The sequence below is a fragment of the Dendrobium catenatum genome, unplaced genomic scaffold (genome assembly GCF_001605985.2).
Source record: "Dendrobium catenatum unplaced genomic scaffold, ASM160598v2 fragScaff_scaffold_156, whole genome shotgun sequence".
In the NCBI taxonomy this organism is placed as follows: Eukaryota; Viridiplantae; Streptophyta; class Magnoliopsida; order Asparagales; family Orchidaceae; genus Dendrobium; species Dendrobium catenatum.
The window spans coordinates 6,539,819-6,554,324 of NW_021318618.1; the positions used below are offsets into that span (position 1 = coordinate 6,539,819).

Genomic DNA, 14,506 nt, shown 5'->3' on the forward strand with positions numbered 1-14,506 from the left:
AAACAAAACCCACTAGTGGACCGCCCAAGGTGAACCGCCCAGCCTAGGGCAGACTCGAGCCAAACTGGTCCAGGATTGGACCGGTTCAGCTCAAGGCCGAACCGCCCAGCCCGCTCCGCCTCGCCCCCTGCTTCCCTTATGCTGGCTGACCTGCGCGGCTCCCTCCCCCGCCGCTTCCGCTCGCCTGGTGGTCGCCGGCCCTCCCTCTGCTGATAGGAGGCGGAACGCATCAATACTCCCTCCTTTAAAATTAACCTTGTCCTCAAGGTTAAAGAATGTAGATTCCTTGGTGGTCGGAAACCCACAAAGGCTAAGCTCACCCTGTAGTGCTACCCTCCGACCATTACTCTTGTATTTAACCAGCAACTTCTCCCAATTGACCTCCATGTCTCCTAAAGATTGAAGCCACTGCATACCCAAGACGATGTCGGCGTTTTCCAGATCAATTAGCAAAAAATCTTGAGTAATTATCTCCCCTTGCAAGATAATAGTGACTCCCTTGCATTTCCCATAAATACGGGCCTTCTGTCCTGTGCATATGATCACCTCTACCTCTTTGCTTGCTATCACCTCAAGACTCAACTGTTCCGCCACTCGATAGGCCAAGGAGTTGTGAGTGGCTCCACTGTCAAGCCTTTTTACCCCTCAAATGAAGAGAATAATTCTTCACAAAAAGCACAATTCCACGTAGAAGTAGATGAGAGGAACAAAACAAGATCAAAAGCAATGAATTCCCACGGTAAAATCACAAGAGTGTGCACTTTGATGATTTTCGGATTAGGACACAAACCTTCCAAAAAGATGAGGAAAAACTCTCAAAATTAGGGCACAACAATAAAGAGAAGGGAATCCATATAGTATTGAAAGAGAAGCAAGTTCAACACAAAAGAAAGATACAATTTGTCCACTTCGAGAAGGACAAGGTCTCCCACTACAAACCCTAGAAAACTTAGAGAAAAAAATAGAAACGGCTAAGAGAAAACCCAAATTCTGTATAACCCTAGAAATCCCCCTTAATCCCTACTTATAGCAAGCAAAAGACCAAACAAAACCCACTAGTGGGCCGCCCAAGGTGAACCGCCCAGCCTAGGGCAGACCCGAGCCAAACCGATCCAGGATTGAACCGGTTCAGCTCAAGGCCGAACCGCCCAGCCTGCTCCGCCTCGCCCCCTGCTTCCCTTCGGTTGGCCGACCTGCGCGGCTCCCTCCCCCGCCGCTTCCGCTCGCCTGGTGGTCGTCGGCCCTCCCTCTGCTGATAGGAGGCGGAACACATCATATATATTGATATATTTCCACAAATCCTCTTCATTCATTCAAATCAATTGAAGTGCACACATGTAAAATTTTCAAATTTGTCTTGTGTGATGATCCATGCAATATGGTCATACTTACTAGATAATTTCAACATTCTAGATGCATCGACTGATTTTGTTTTACATAATGAGGATGATGAGACAACTTTGATTACAATCGAGGCATTATCATTTTGTTTTATACAAAGTTGTGTCCATTGTTTGTCTTTGTGTCGTGTTTAATCAAATCGACTATGGGAACCCCCTTCTTGGTAATTTTGATCATCCAAACACTTCGACCTAGTTCATTTTGTGAAACATGCACATTTGAGTACTTTAGATTCTAAAGAAGTATTGTGAAATGGTTTCGCGTGACATTGCTTTTGTGGTCTATCATATTCAATATGTTTGCTTGAGTTGAATTGTGGGATAATTATGGAGGTCAACAGTTGTGGTTGATTGATTCTATAAGATGGATCAATTTTTTCCATGGAAAGACCATGTATTTTTTTTGCATTATTCTTCGGCCTCTATGAGATCTATACTTCTCCATGACACGTTTTGTTGGGCATTTCTAGTGCACATTGTGAAAATTTTTTGCATTACTTAAATTTTGTAGTTTGATTTCTGTCCATAAATAAATGGCCAAAAGAATGTGGTCAACTACAGTATAAGCATTTTTTTAATATTATATTGTGGATCAACATATAGGCAAGTGGGAATTATTTCAGAATTTGCTTATGTTAGTTCTCCGCATAGATCCATTGGTAAGTCCTTTGAAATTGTTTATGGTAAAAGGCCTCACATCCTACTGATCTTTTATCTTTATCTGTCAATCATGCTATTTCTTTTTTTCGCATTAAATTTGTCGAGCATACACATAAGCATGCTGATATCAAGAATCACATTGCTTCATGAATTGAAAATTCTAAGTTGGCCGCACATACTTATAAAAAATTGCTTGAATTTTATATAGAACATTATGATTTGATTTGTATTTTGCTTGACACACTTTCTAGCAATTTTGCTTAGAAACTCTATGCTCAATCTTCTCGACCTTTTAAAATCATGAAGAAGATCGGTCCCAATGCTTATTTAATTGATTTGCCTTGAAAGTCATATTAATTTTGTTTTCAATATCGGAGATCTATTGCCTTTTGAGGCAATATCAAGCATCCCGTGTTGCCCATTAATGTTGCTGCAAGTGGAGTCTCTCCTAACTGATTGCTACTTTTTTCGCTTTGATCCCTCCTTTCCCACAAGTATTGTTGAGCATATCTTCATTGATGAAATCACTACTGGCCCTATTGGACAACCACCATCTTATTGTTCAATTTCATGGACTTTCTGTTGATTCATGGATGTCTATTGAAGAGTTGCAACTTGTTTCTGCCTTTTATTGTAAGGACTACCTTGCCAAGCAATCTCCACAATATTATTCTTTCCTCTGATGGAAATGATGCAATGCATCGTCAAGAGAAAGCATCACGTCATCTATATTTGGCACATCATAAAAGTCTCACGTGCAATGCTTTTTTATTTATTTATTTTGGGACATTCAGGCCAATTAAGATAAATTCACACACACATTTCATATGCATGACTCTATGTTGCACCGATACGGATACGGCGACACGGATACGACACGATACGTGTACGGGACACATCAATTTTTAAAAATACAGGATACGGGTACGGCGCGGACACGGCATTATAATTTATAAATCATACATAAAAATTAAGAAATCAATCAAAACATAATATTTGAAATTACAAAAAAAATGTCTAGTACAACAACAAAAGCATAAACATAAATTATCTAGCACATGAAGTTTCAAATATTCAATAGAAGGAATGATATAATTATCTTCTTCATTGGTTTGTCTTTGAACTTCCATATCATCTTCAATAAATATCATAGCTTCTAATTCAGGCTCATCAAGTGAAAGATTAAAAATTTTTAATATTTTCATATCATCAAGAGACTCAAATCCATATCGGAAATGAGAGAATCTTGCTCGCAACCGCGGAAGTAAATACGACATGTCTTTTTTTCGGATTTCTTTTTGTTTTTCAACGGACACGCGTATCCGATACGCGTGTCCTTTTGAAATTAAATAGTATTTTAATTGGATACGGCTTTGGCGTATCCAACACGTATCGGTGGAATATCGGAGGCGTATCCGTGTATCGGTGTATCGGATACAGCACGCCTTCATAAATAGGTGTATCGGTGCAACATAGGCATGACTCAAATCCAAGACTTTTTTGTTGATAGCCAAAGCTCTCCCAACCAACAAACTAAGTTGAGTTGTGTCTTCTTGATTTGTTTTCTTGTATACCAAGGATGTTTTATTTAATCGATTCTTTCGTAATATAGTTCTCATTGATAATAGATCCTAAATTTAATTTATTTCTCATGGTTTCCTTTTGATTATTTTCTTTTCTTGTTCTTTCCTTTACTTGTTTAAAATCCTTTTATAGATGGAGGATGCTAATATATGTTGAAATCATCTTATGAATGTTGAAAAAAGCATGTTTGGACTCCTCTCTCTCTCTCTCTCTCTACCTACCTCCATCCCTTCGTTTATCCTCTCAGTGTATCCTGATTATGTTTTCCCTTTTCCTTCTTGTTCGGATCAAAACTCTTTATGAAACCTTGCAATATTATAGTTTTTGAAGACCCACCAAGTATGGTTACCATAGGGTAATTAAATCTTGGTTATTTTTTATTTATGGCCTGCAGGAAGTTGATGATAAGCTTGAACCATTGATGACTTTCGAAGCTTGACTTTTGGCTTGAAAAGAATTTTTTACTTTTGCTCCTTTTTTTTCATCGGATTATATCTATGATTATCATTGCATATTTATTTCTTTTTCTTCTTTCAGTCATAATGGTCTGCAATCAGTTTTAATGAAATGCTTTAGCATGTATGCGTCCTTTTAGTAATTTCCACATTTTTTAAGTACTGAAGTAAAGAATCTCACAGGTGCCTATTGATTCATGTGTGGTCGGAGTGCAGCATTCTGCATTTCTGCAGCAAGTAATATTGCGTCGAACTGTTTAAGTTTTGTTTTTTTTCTCCATTTTCTATACATATTCAGGAGTCCTATGTTTGCAGGCTTCATATATTACTGGTGGAATTTATCTAAAGCCTCCACAACTAGATGGTCTTTTTCAATATCTTGCAGTAAGTTTCTGATTTCCATTTGTGTTAACAATTATCTGAAGGATATCATACATAGCTGCAAAAATAAAGCACCATTAAATGCTGCAACAACGAACTACTGGTTTCATTTTGTTAATTGGAAATTCATTTTGAATTCAACGGTTTTCTTCGCTAAAATGTTTTGTTGTTATCTGTTCCATCTAGTTTTAGTGCATGACAGTCAACAAAATTGGACAATGAGTTAATTATATACGTAAGGGTATGGGATAATTAGCACTGCAGCTACGCTAGGAGTAACCTGAAGGATGCATTTGAATATGGAAGTTATTAGTTGAGTTGTCTCTCGTTAATTTCAGTCATCATCCCACGAATATAAATTCCGCATATCATTAAAAATGTTATTTAGCAATTGATCGCTTTCTGTTGATGACATGTCTTTTGCTTGTAAGTAAAAGTGATAACTATAAGCGGCATTATGTTAATTGGTGATTTCCTTAGAGCTTTATTTGGAATGTTGTGTTACATTTGATTCATCATACCCATTTGCTTTTTTCCCTGTACAACTTCATGTTCTTGTTATTCCCCAAAATGTTGTCATGGATGATAAATATAGGTCTTATTGGATATCTCTGCATCTTACCCTTTGATTTTATTCTTCTAATTATGGATGTTTGCATGCAGGCAGTATTTGCAACTGACTTGCAATCACGCAATTTCCTGCAACTTCCAAAACCTGCTGGCGTGGATTTTCGTGCCTCGTATGTGTACCTATGCTTTTAATTATCTAATTTTTCTTTGTTAAACCCCTTATCAATTCCTCATATGATGTCTTCTTAAATTAATTATATATCCCAAAAGTGCTGGTTGATAATCTAACTAGATTGTGATGACAAAAGGCATGGATTTGGTAGGACACGCCGGAAAAAATGAACAGGATATAACCGGTGCATAAAACACTATAATTTAATTAAGTTGCGATAAAAGTATCCAATTGCTAACTAAGCCTAAATTTAAGATTTAGGACATGAAATTTAGGAACTTTGAATGGAAGATGAGAATCAATTGGCATAATGATTAGAGGAAGAATTAATTTTTTTTTATTTTCAACTATTTAAATAGAAAGGGTTAGAATTATGGGTTGCTGGGGAAGATTAAATACTATCATATGTTGTGAGGGTTAAGAATAGGAATGTGGCAGGGATAGTTCGTGTTTAAAGAGTCCAAAGATAAAATTATTGAGGTAAATAGGGTTGGTGATAATATGACTGCTAAAAGTTAATTATTGGCACTGAATATTATAAATGTGGTTAGTATTATTGCTTCTCAAGTTGTTTTACAAAATAGTTTTTAAATATTTTTTGGAAGATATTGATGAACTATGATTTCTCATACCTAATAAAGAGATGATAATTACTGGGATGAATTGGATGATAAAATGGATATATACGTTTTAGTAGGATGGGCTATAAGATGATTCTTATTAAGTGTAATGAAAGATAGAAATGCAATGGAGAGACTATGATTAAATTTACAATAGCATATGATATTTATAATAGTGGGATAAAGGCTTGATGTTGTTGTTAATATATTGGAAGAGTAGTAGTTTTTCAAGATATTGTATTAAAATTTATGAGAGAGAAATTAGAATTCTATAGTTGAGCTAAACTTAATGTAGGACCAAAGGGATAGTTTCATTTCAATTGTTTTTGTAAAATATGAGAATTTTGAAAAAAAATCTTACAATAGGAGATTAGTGGTGAACTATGATGCACCGACACTTCTCCTCAAAGAGGCGTGCAGTGTCCGACCCGACACTCGTCCGACACTCCTCCGACACGTGTTGGACATGCCGAAAACGTGTCCGATTAAAAAAATATTAAAAACTAATTGGACACGCATGTCCGACACGCGTATCTTAAATATTTTAGAATTTTTTTTTTTAAATATAATTTCTTATGTTTGACGAGATTTAAACTAAATTTCTTATTTCCTATCCACAACACCAAATCAACGTCTGCATTTAATACCCATTCATCGAATATTTTCATTTTCATTTCTTTGGCAGTGAAGGTATTTTCATCTCCTCTCTTTTTGTACAATTATAAATCTTTCTCTTATTGAATCAGAGTTGAAAGCAGTGATATTCAATGATGATGATATTGAAGGCCAAAAACAAACCTCTAAAGCTAATCCTAGTAGTTGAAGCTTGAATGCTTGATGTTGTAGTAAGTGATTATTTGCTTATATTTTTGTGGTTGTATTAGATATTTTATACTAAATATTTTATATAAGCTAGACAAGTTATCATGTCATTCATTTATTATTGTTTGTCATTTTTAATATAATATTACATTAATATATATACAATATATAAAAAAATGTATTGCCGTGTCCGCGCCGTACCTGTGCCCTATATTTTTTAAAAAAGCCGTGTCCCGTGTCCGTGTCGTGTCGTGTTCGTGTCGCCGTGTCCGTGTCCATGCATCATAGGTGGTGAAGTAAGCAGGTAAAAATGTTATTGAGGAAAGAGTCATGTTTGTAAGATTTTGGCAAAAATATTATCAAGCTTAAAATGATTATAAGTCTAGAATTCTTTTAAATATGTAGGAAGAATGGATATGCACTAGCTGCCCATAGCTTAATGTTCACTGTATGTTTTTAAAAAATTGTATAGGATTTCCAAGCTATCTTGTAATTTTATACTATAATAATTTAGCGAACTAATTTATTTAAGTTTATTTCCTTTAATATTATATCTTCTGAAGTTGTCATTTGAATTGAAGTATATATATGTATAAACTGTAAATTTTAATTAACCTTTTTTTTTAATTTACAATTGAATTTATTTATTCAACCTTTAATCATTTATGTCAAGTTGAGGGCAAATTATTGCATCAGGTCACCGGATGCGGAAATGATTAAAGGTTGTGGCCTTACAATACAACTGATTCAATTTATTTTTTATTACTTTGATCAACCCTTGGAATGTGAGTGTACGTGTGTTAAAAAAAATATTCTGATTTAGAAGAATTTACTTGGCGTTTTTTATAACATTTTTTACATTAAAAAAATGTGAAATATATTAAACTATTGGCCACTTAGTAATTAAGATTAGATAAAATAGTATTTTATCTTGGAGCTAAAATAGGAAATTAGTTAAAGATTGATGAGATGTCAATTCTCTTTTTTAATAGTAGTATAGATTTTTATAATAGTTTAGGAAGGAGAAAAGGAAAGAGGTAAAAGATTTATAAATTTTGATTATCATTAAATATCTATTAAAGTTAAGACATCAATTAAAGATGAAATTGACATTTTGTGAAATTATTAAATGAGATTTTGGTGAAATAGATACTTTTAGAATGGTATAATGAACATACTAATGAATTATATTTTAAATCAAAAAAGGTGAAATGGGGTTAGTTCTAAAGGAGTATATAAAAGTAAAGTTTTGGGTTCAAGATGAGATGCTTTTTGATATTTGTAAAGTTATGGGTGATTTTTGTGATAAAATTTGAAATGAAGAGTATGCTAATTGATTTGATAAGTGTTAGAAGAGGGAGAGAATTATAAGGGCTACATCTTTTATTGAATTATTATTTGGCACAAACACATATGTGCTTATATATAGGCAAGAGAAGAGAATAATAAAGTAATATGTAATAAAAGAGAATATCCTCAATATTGGAGAAATGTTACAATGATAAATAATTTATATTTTTATTAATTATATATAGTTAACATATGATAATTTAGATGTGGAAACACTCCTTTATAAGCTAAAGGTGTCATAAAAGATGTCAATTTGAGATTAAAATCAGTAGTGACTAGCAATATAGTTAAATATTTTATTTCTTTGAGATTTTGAGCATCAAGGAGCATGATTGATCTATGAAAGAGATAGTATTGCGAATCAAATGCAAAGACTTTGACAAATAGAATTGTGTTGGAGATAACATTGATAAGATCCTTGAATGGAAGTATCAATAGTGTGTTGATAGAGTTATGTCAAGGAGAGTCATCATAAAGTATTGATAAAGAGTATTGATAGACATCATCAATGTATGAGAACAAAAGTCTTCCTTAGTAGTCAATGATGGGGTTGAGGATCTCATGGAAGGAGAGGCCGGTGGAGCACATATGGATCACAATCAAAGGGAAGTGTGAGAGCATGCAAATGGAGATGGAAGTTTGAGTGCAACATTGATGAGGTGTTTAGAGAAGGTTAGGAGTATTTTAGGCCGTTGATTTGATACCATTTTAAAGAGGGAGAGATATGTAATATATGTGCTTATATATATAGACAAAAAAAGAAATTTTAAAACAAAATATAATAAATAGTCATCTTCTCAATAGTGAGGAAATATTACAATAACAAATAACATAGATTCTCACTATAAATAGTTTGTAGATATAATTGTTCAAATATGATAACAAGAAGTATTTTTGTACCAATTTTCAATAAAAATGAGATCATAGGATTGCATTAATTATAAGGGAATCTTAAGATTAGAAGTTGTACAATCAAGTTATGGAGTAGAGTAATATAATATAAACTAAAATATTACGTTGATATTGGTGAATTGATTTTTTTTTTTATATATATTTGAAGAATATAGTATATAGGCAATTTTTTTGCCTAGGCAATTACTAGAAATTTATGTAGAGCAAGGAAAGGTTTTCTTTTTTGTTGATCTTGAAAGGCATATGATTTAAGTATCATACTAATTGATTTGGTGTCAGCCAAAAATGGATATTCAATTTTTATAGTAGAAAAATACATTATAGAGGCCTTTTTTTGTGCCAAGTATATTACTAGAAAAGTAATAGTAAAAAGAAAGGATCCTCATTTTTTTATCTTAAAAGGTATATTGTTTTAGTAACACGAGAATTGGTTGGTGTGTACTGGAAGATATGAAACATATTGTAGTTATTAATTATATGCACACGATAATTATTAATCTTGTAAAGAAACTAAGGAATTCCCAATGAGATCATAAGACATCAAGGATTAATCTATGTTCATATATTTTGCATTTATTATAAAGATGTTTATAACGGATATTTAAATCTTGGAATTTGATTATATGCTTTCTATAAATGTAGAAGCTATGCTGAAATAAGTAAAAAATTATAATAATTGATAGAATTTCTAAAAGGTTAATGTTTTAGGATTAGCATAATAAAGGTTGAGAATATGATATGTAATTTTAGAGGCGTGGTAATAAAAAATATTAATTAATATTACTAGAAGATAAAATAATATTATGAGTTTGAATATCTTATATTTATCATACAGAAGAATTATGTTATAGATGAGTATATAATTTTTAGAATTAAGTTTCTATTGTTAAAATAGAAAAAGTGTATTTTGAGCATTATGTTATAAAATAATATCATGTATACTAATTTTTTTTTTTGTTAAAAAAAATACTATTTTTTGGTTACAATATGTAAAATGAAAGGTAGTAAATGCATTTTTTTTATTGGTAGGTAAAATTAATATTGGACAATTGTAAACCTAAGCCAACATTGAGAGAAGTTGAAAATTTGCAATGAATATGGAGCCACACATAACATGATAGGTGTGCAAGGCCTATGCAAACACCTTAGGGAACATTTAATATAAATAAATGAAAAATGAGTCATTATAACAAACTCAAATACTTGGGGTAAAGCTGATGATTATTATGATGGTTTTAATGTAGCATTACTCTGTGAGCACTTGAGCCGACATCTATGATGCACCGACACGGACACGATATGAGACGGACACGGGACACGTCAATTTTTAAAAGTATATGACACGGGTGCGGCGTGGACACTACATTATAATTTTTTAATATAATATATAGAAATTAAGGTGACATTATAGTAAAGATAACAAGCAATCAACTGCGACATAGTAATCTTAGGACACATTTTTATTCCATGGACAAAAAATTTAAGTAGATGTGCCTTCACTCTAGAATAAGATCCTTTGTAGGTGCCACCACAATAATTGCATTTGAATGACACATTCCATCATTCAAATGTTTTTCCTAACTTTGTAACATGAATTCATAACAGCTTATCAGTTTCTACAGATAGCTCTTTTGAACCTTCACCTAATCCACTCCCGCCAGCAGCAGAGCTCATTTTGCTAACAAACCAATCATACATATGAATACATCAAATTAAATTGATATGAAGTGAAATCAAAATATCCCAATAATAAGACAACATGAATACAACAATATATTGGTCTGCTGGGGGCAATGTTTAAAATTGCGTATTCGGGTATTGAGGCGTTTTTCATTCGTGAGGCGATTACGTCGTTTTGAGGCGTAAGCCTCAAAATCAAAAGATTACGTAAATATAAAATGATAAATTTTTTATATACTAATGAGTGAATAATATAAAACATAAAAAAGCATATGATATGAAGTGAAATCAAAATATCTCAATAATAAGACAACATGAAATATAGTTCAACTCAAAATTCTATCTTTCCCAAATCCCAGTATTCTTTTCATTAACATATAATTCCATTTTCCAAAAATAAAAGCAATGACATATCACATAAGAACTCATAAGTCATCAGCACTGTCATCACTAAGGGGTTCTTCATGTGAATCATTATTATGGTGAACTGCTCTCTCCCCTTCCTCCTCTCCTATAGAGTCCAATGTCGGGCATTTACTTCAAAATTTATGTAAGTTTTAATATATATAGCGTGAGGCGTTAAGCCTCATGCCAGTGAAGCGAGACGGGCCTCAAGGCTTGCCTCAACCAAGTTGAGGCGCAAGCCTCATAAAACAAACTCAATGCGTGAGCATCGAGGCGTTTTTTATTGGAATTGCGCAAAGGCGAGCCTCATATTGCGCTATTTTAAACCATGGCTGGGTGTCCAAGGGGGCGCTGCCCCTAGAACAAAATTTTATTGTAAGCGTAATTTTGAAGTTCTGCTTGTTTTTAAAGTTCGTAAGTTGTTTGTATGGGAAGATACCGAATGATACCGAGCATGTACTTAGCAGTACTGAGCATGTACCTAGCTGTATTGAGCGGTACCGAGCATGTACCTAGCAGTACCGAGCATGTACTGAGCGGTATCGAGCACGTACTGAGCAGTACCGAGCATGTACCTAGCGATACCTCATTTAATAACCGGACACGCGTGTCCGATTTTAATTTTAATTTTTTAAATTGTGACACTCCAATGCCGTGTCGGACACGTGTCCATGCCGTGTCCGACTTGTGTCCGTGTCCGACACTGCATACCCTCTTTAAGCGGAGTGTCAGTGCATCATAGGCCGGTATGTTAGGATGATCCATCAAGTACATTCTGCTTGGCTTCATGCCGCAAATATGTCAAAAAGGTAGCTTAGAAGTTAAAGATAAATAATACTAAGGAAACTAATGAATCTTCCTCATTTTTTTGCTAAATCTTTTTTACCTCAACACAAATGGGAATTATTTTTGAATTATTGATAGATGCTACAGGTCATGTTGAATGTTCTATCAAATCCATTGTAACTGTGGTGCATTTTTTAATTATAAATTTGATGCCTTAATTGTATACTCATTGATTACAGATAAATGTATGTGTATTTTCTTGCTGCATTTAACTGCATAACAGCATTTGTTGTTTTCTTTCTGAGCTTCGAGTTCTGCAATCCTTCTAGATGCTTTTGTCACAAGAAGACCATTGACATGGGATATGTTTGCTCAGTCTGCTTGTCAATATTCTGTCAACATCAGAGGAAGTGCTCAACCTGTGGGTTAGTTCATTTAACTTCTACAACATCTTTCAATTTGAAGCATTCCATTTCTAGTATTAAGCTCAAAAGTAAATAAGGACTTCTTTTTAGTATTCCCTGTAGAAATTAAATTCAGTCTGGCTTTCGGTCATGGCCTGGTCCCGTTTTTTAGAACTTGGAAAATGTATAAAAGAGAGTTTCAAGGAACAATGTCTTGAAACTAGCACTAATTTTGCCTCTTTACACAAATCCTTGAAATCCAGGTGTATGTAAATTTATTTTCTATTAAGGTTTTATTTGGGATGACTTTCTTCCTGCTTCGTAAAACAACTTTTTAGTGTAAAAATTAAAATTTGTTTACTCGAAAGCTGTTTAAGAAGCAGAGAAAAACCATCCCAAATGAAGCCTAAATGGATCCATATTCCAGCTCCTAATATTCATCATTTTACATGATTGCTCTGACAAATACCGAACTATGTTGTTTTTATGTTGCCATGTTTTACTTGAGCAAACAAATGGCGAACTGAGGGCCTGCTTTTAACCTTAAACATAGGGCTTTTCAGCTTTTTTCTTGTTTCATATAATTAGAGTTTTCTGCCAGTCGTTGAACTGAACACTAGCAGAAGCACTCAGAAAGTTCATATCAAACTTATATGCTCAACTCTTTGATAAAGTGGTTTTTTGTTTTTAGATCTTCCCTATATATGAATATCTTTAACATGAAAAGGCAAGGTTTTTATTTCAGAAGTATTGGATGGAAAGCTAAAGAAGCAGCTTTTCCTGGTACAAAGTAGTAGAAAAGCTGAAACAAATATTGCCTATAAGTATATAATTTAGCTTTCATTGGTCTGAAACCATTGCAATTATGGCCAAAAAATATGTTCAGCCGCATTATTCTGGTTAGTAATAATATGTGAATCTTATGCCATTTTCAGGTCTGAATTCAATCAGGCTCCTCGAGAGCCTAACTCAGCTTCAGATACAATAAGGAAGGCTTAAGAATAAGACCAGAAGCCCAAATTCTTTCTGATAGAGTAGATTTTGAAGTTTTGTGGGTTATATGGGTTCTGCGTTGCTCTTTTGTTAGGTGGAGTTATAAGTAACTGATGCAAGTGATGATGCTCTCTGCTTTGTTTAGGTTGTAGTTTATGATTTCTTCGTATTTTGCTGGGGCTGTGAATAAAGCTATTTTATGCTTTTTATTGAGGTTGAACATAACTCAAAATTTATAATCTTGTTTTTTTTTTTTTATAAAAATTTATTATTGAAATTGAATTATGATCTAACCTCCTTATTTCAATAAAAGTTGATATGATTCATTAGGTGGTATTATTTAACTTTGATATGGAACTATTTGATTGGGACTGAATCTTGAAGTAAAAAAAAAAAAAACTTTATTTCAAAGTATTTGAACTTTTGTTTCAATAAATTTTAGTCAAATTGATTGGTTTGATGAGATGAATCAAATAATACTAAAAATTGATATGATTTAAGATCAAATGAATTTAAATTGTGCGCTTAGAATATAGTTGAATTTTTTTTTTGAATTTTTTATGAAAATATATTTTTTTTGTTTTTTTTTTTTCATTTTAATTTTTTTTATCAATGGATCTTCACATTTATATGCTTGAGCATCTTTGCAAGACCAATCTAGGGGTGTAAACGAGTCGAGTCGAATCGAGTTTTAGTACTTATCGAGCTCGGCTCGTTAGATAGAAAGCGAGCTCGAGCTCGAGTCGAGCTCGAACTCGAGCTCGTGTCGCTGTTAACGGGCTCGAGCTGGCTCGCCAGCCATGGGAGGGAATTTTTAAATTTAGGCGGAATTTTTAAAAAATTTTAAAATTTGGCGGGATTTTTAAAACTTAAACAAAATTTTTATAAAAATATGAAATATTTCACTTTTAAATAAAATTTAGGTGATTATTATTATAATTTTTTAATATTTAAATTTAACAAATAAATAACCCAAGCTCGTCCATTTTCATTTCTCCCGCCCGACTTTTTTTTTCCTCCCGTCCACTTTCATGAGGAGCTGTCACGTTATTTCCCAAAAGAAGAAAAAGCACCTGTCACGTGAATTCATATCAACTTTATTAAGCATCATGGCAATTGATTAATGAGCCATAGATTAATATATATTATAATATAATTTATATATTATTTTAATAAAATTTACTGTACTAGCTTCCCAATATATATTATAATATATTTTAATATTATTTTGAATAACATAGATAATCATTAACATATATTTTAATATATTATAATACATATTATATATTATTTTACTTAATAAATAATTAAC

The 14,506-nt window shown here is 33.1% G+C and overlaps 1 protein-coding gene across 2 annotated transcripts in view; it reads left to right on the forward strand.

Annotated features, from left to right (window-relative positions):
• The window catches only part of LOC110096473 (general transcription and DNA repair factor IIH subunit TFB4), a 28,871-nt gene extending 15,384 nt beyond the window's left edge, over nt 1-13,487 (forward strand). Inside the window, exons 7-11 of one of the 2 annotated variants that reach the window (XM_020822449.2) lie at nt 4,283-4,336; nt 4,415-4,483; nt 5,144-5,220; nt 12,127-12,222; nt 13,137-13,487. In XM_020822449.2, the coding sequence (XP_020678108.1) occupies nt 4,283-4,336; nt 4,415-4,483; nt 5,144-5,220; nt 12,127-12,222; nt 13,137-13,200 (360 nt within the window). In that variant the 3' untranslated portion in view covers nt 13,201-13,487. The remainder of the gene's footprint in view (nt 1-4,282; nt 4,337-4,414; nt 4,484-5,143; nt 5,221-12,126; nt 12,223-13,136) is intronic. The other variant, XM_020822448.2, reaches the window with a different exon arrangement.
• Nucleotides 13,488-14,506: the final 1,019 nt, after the last annotated feature.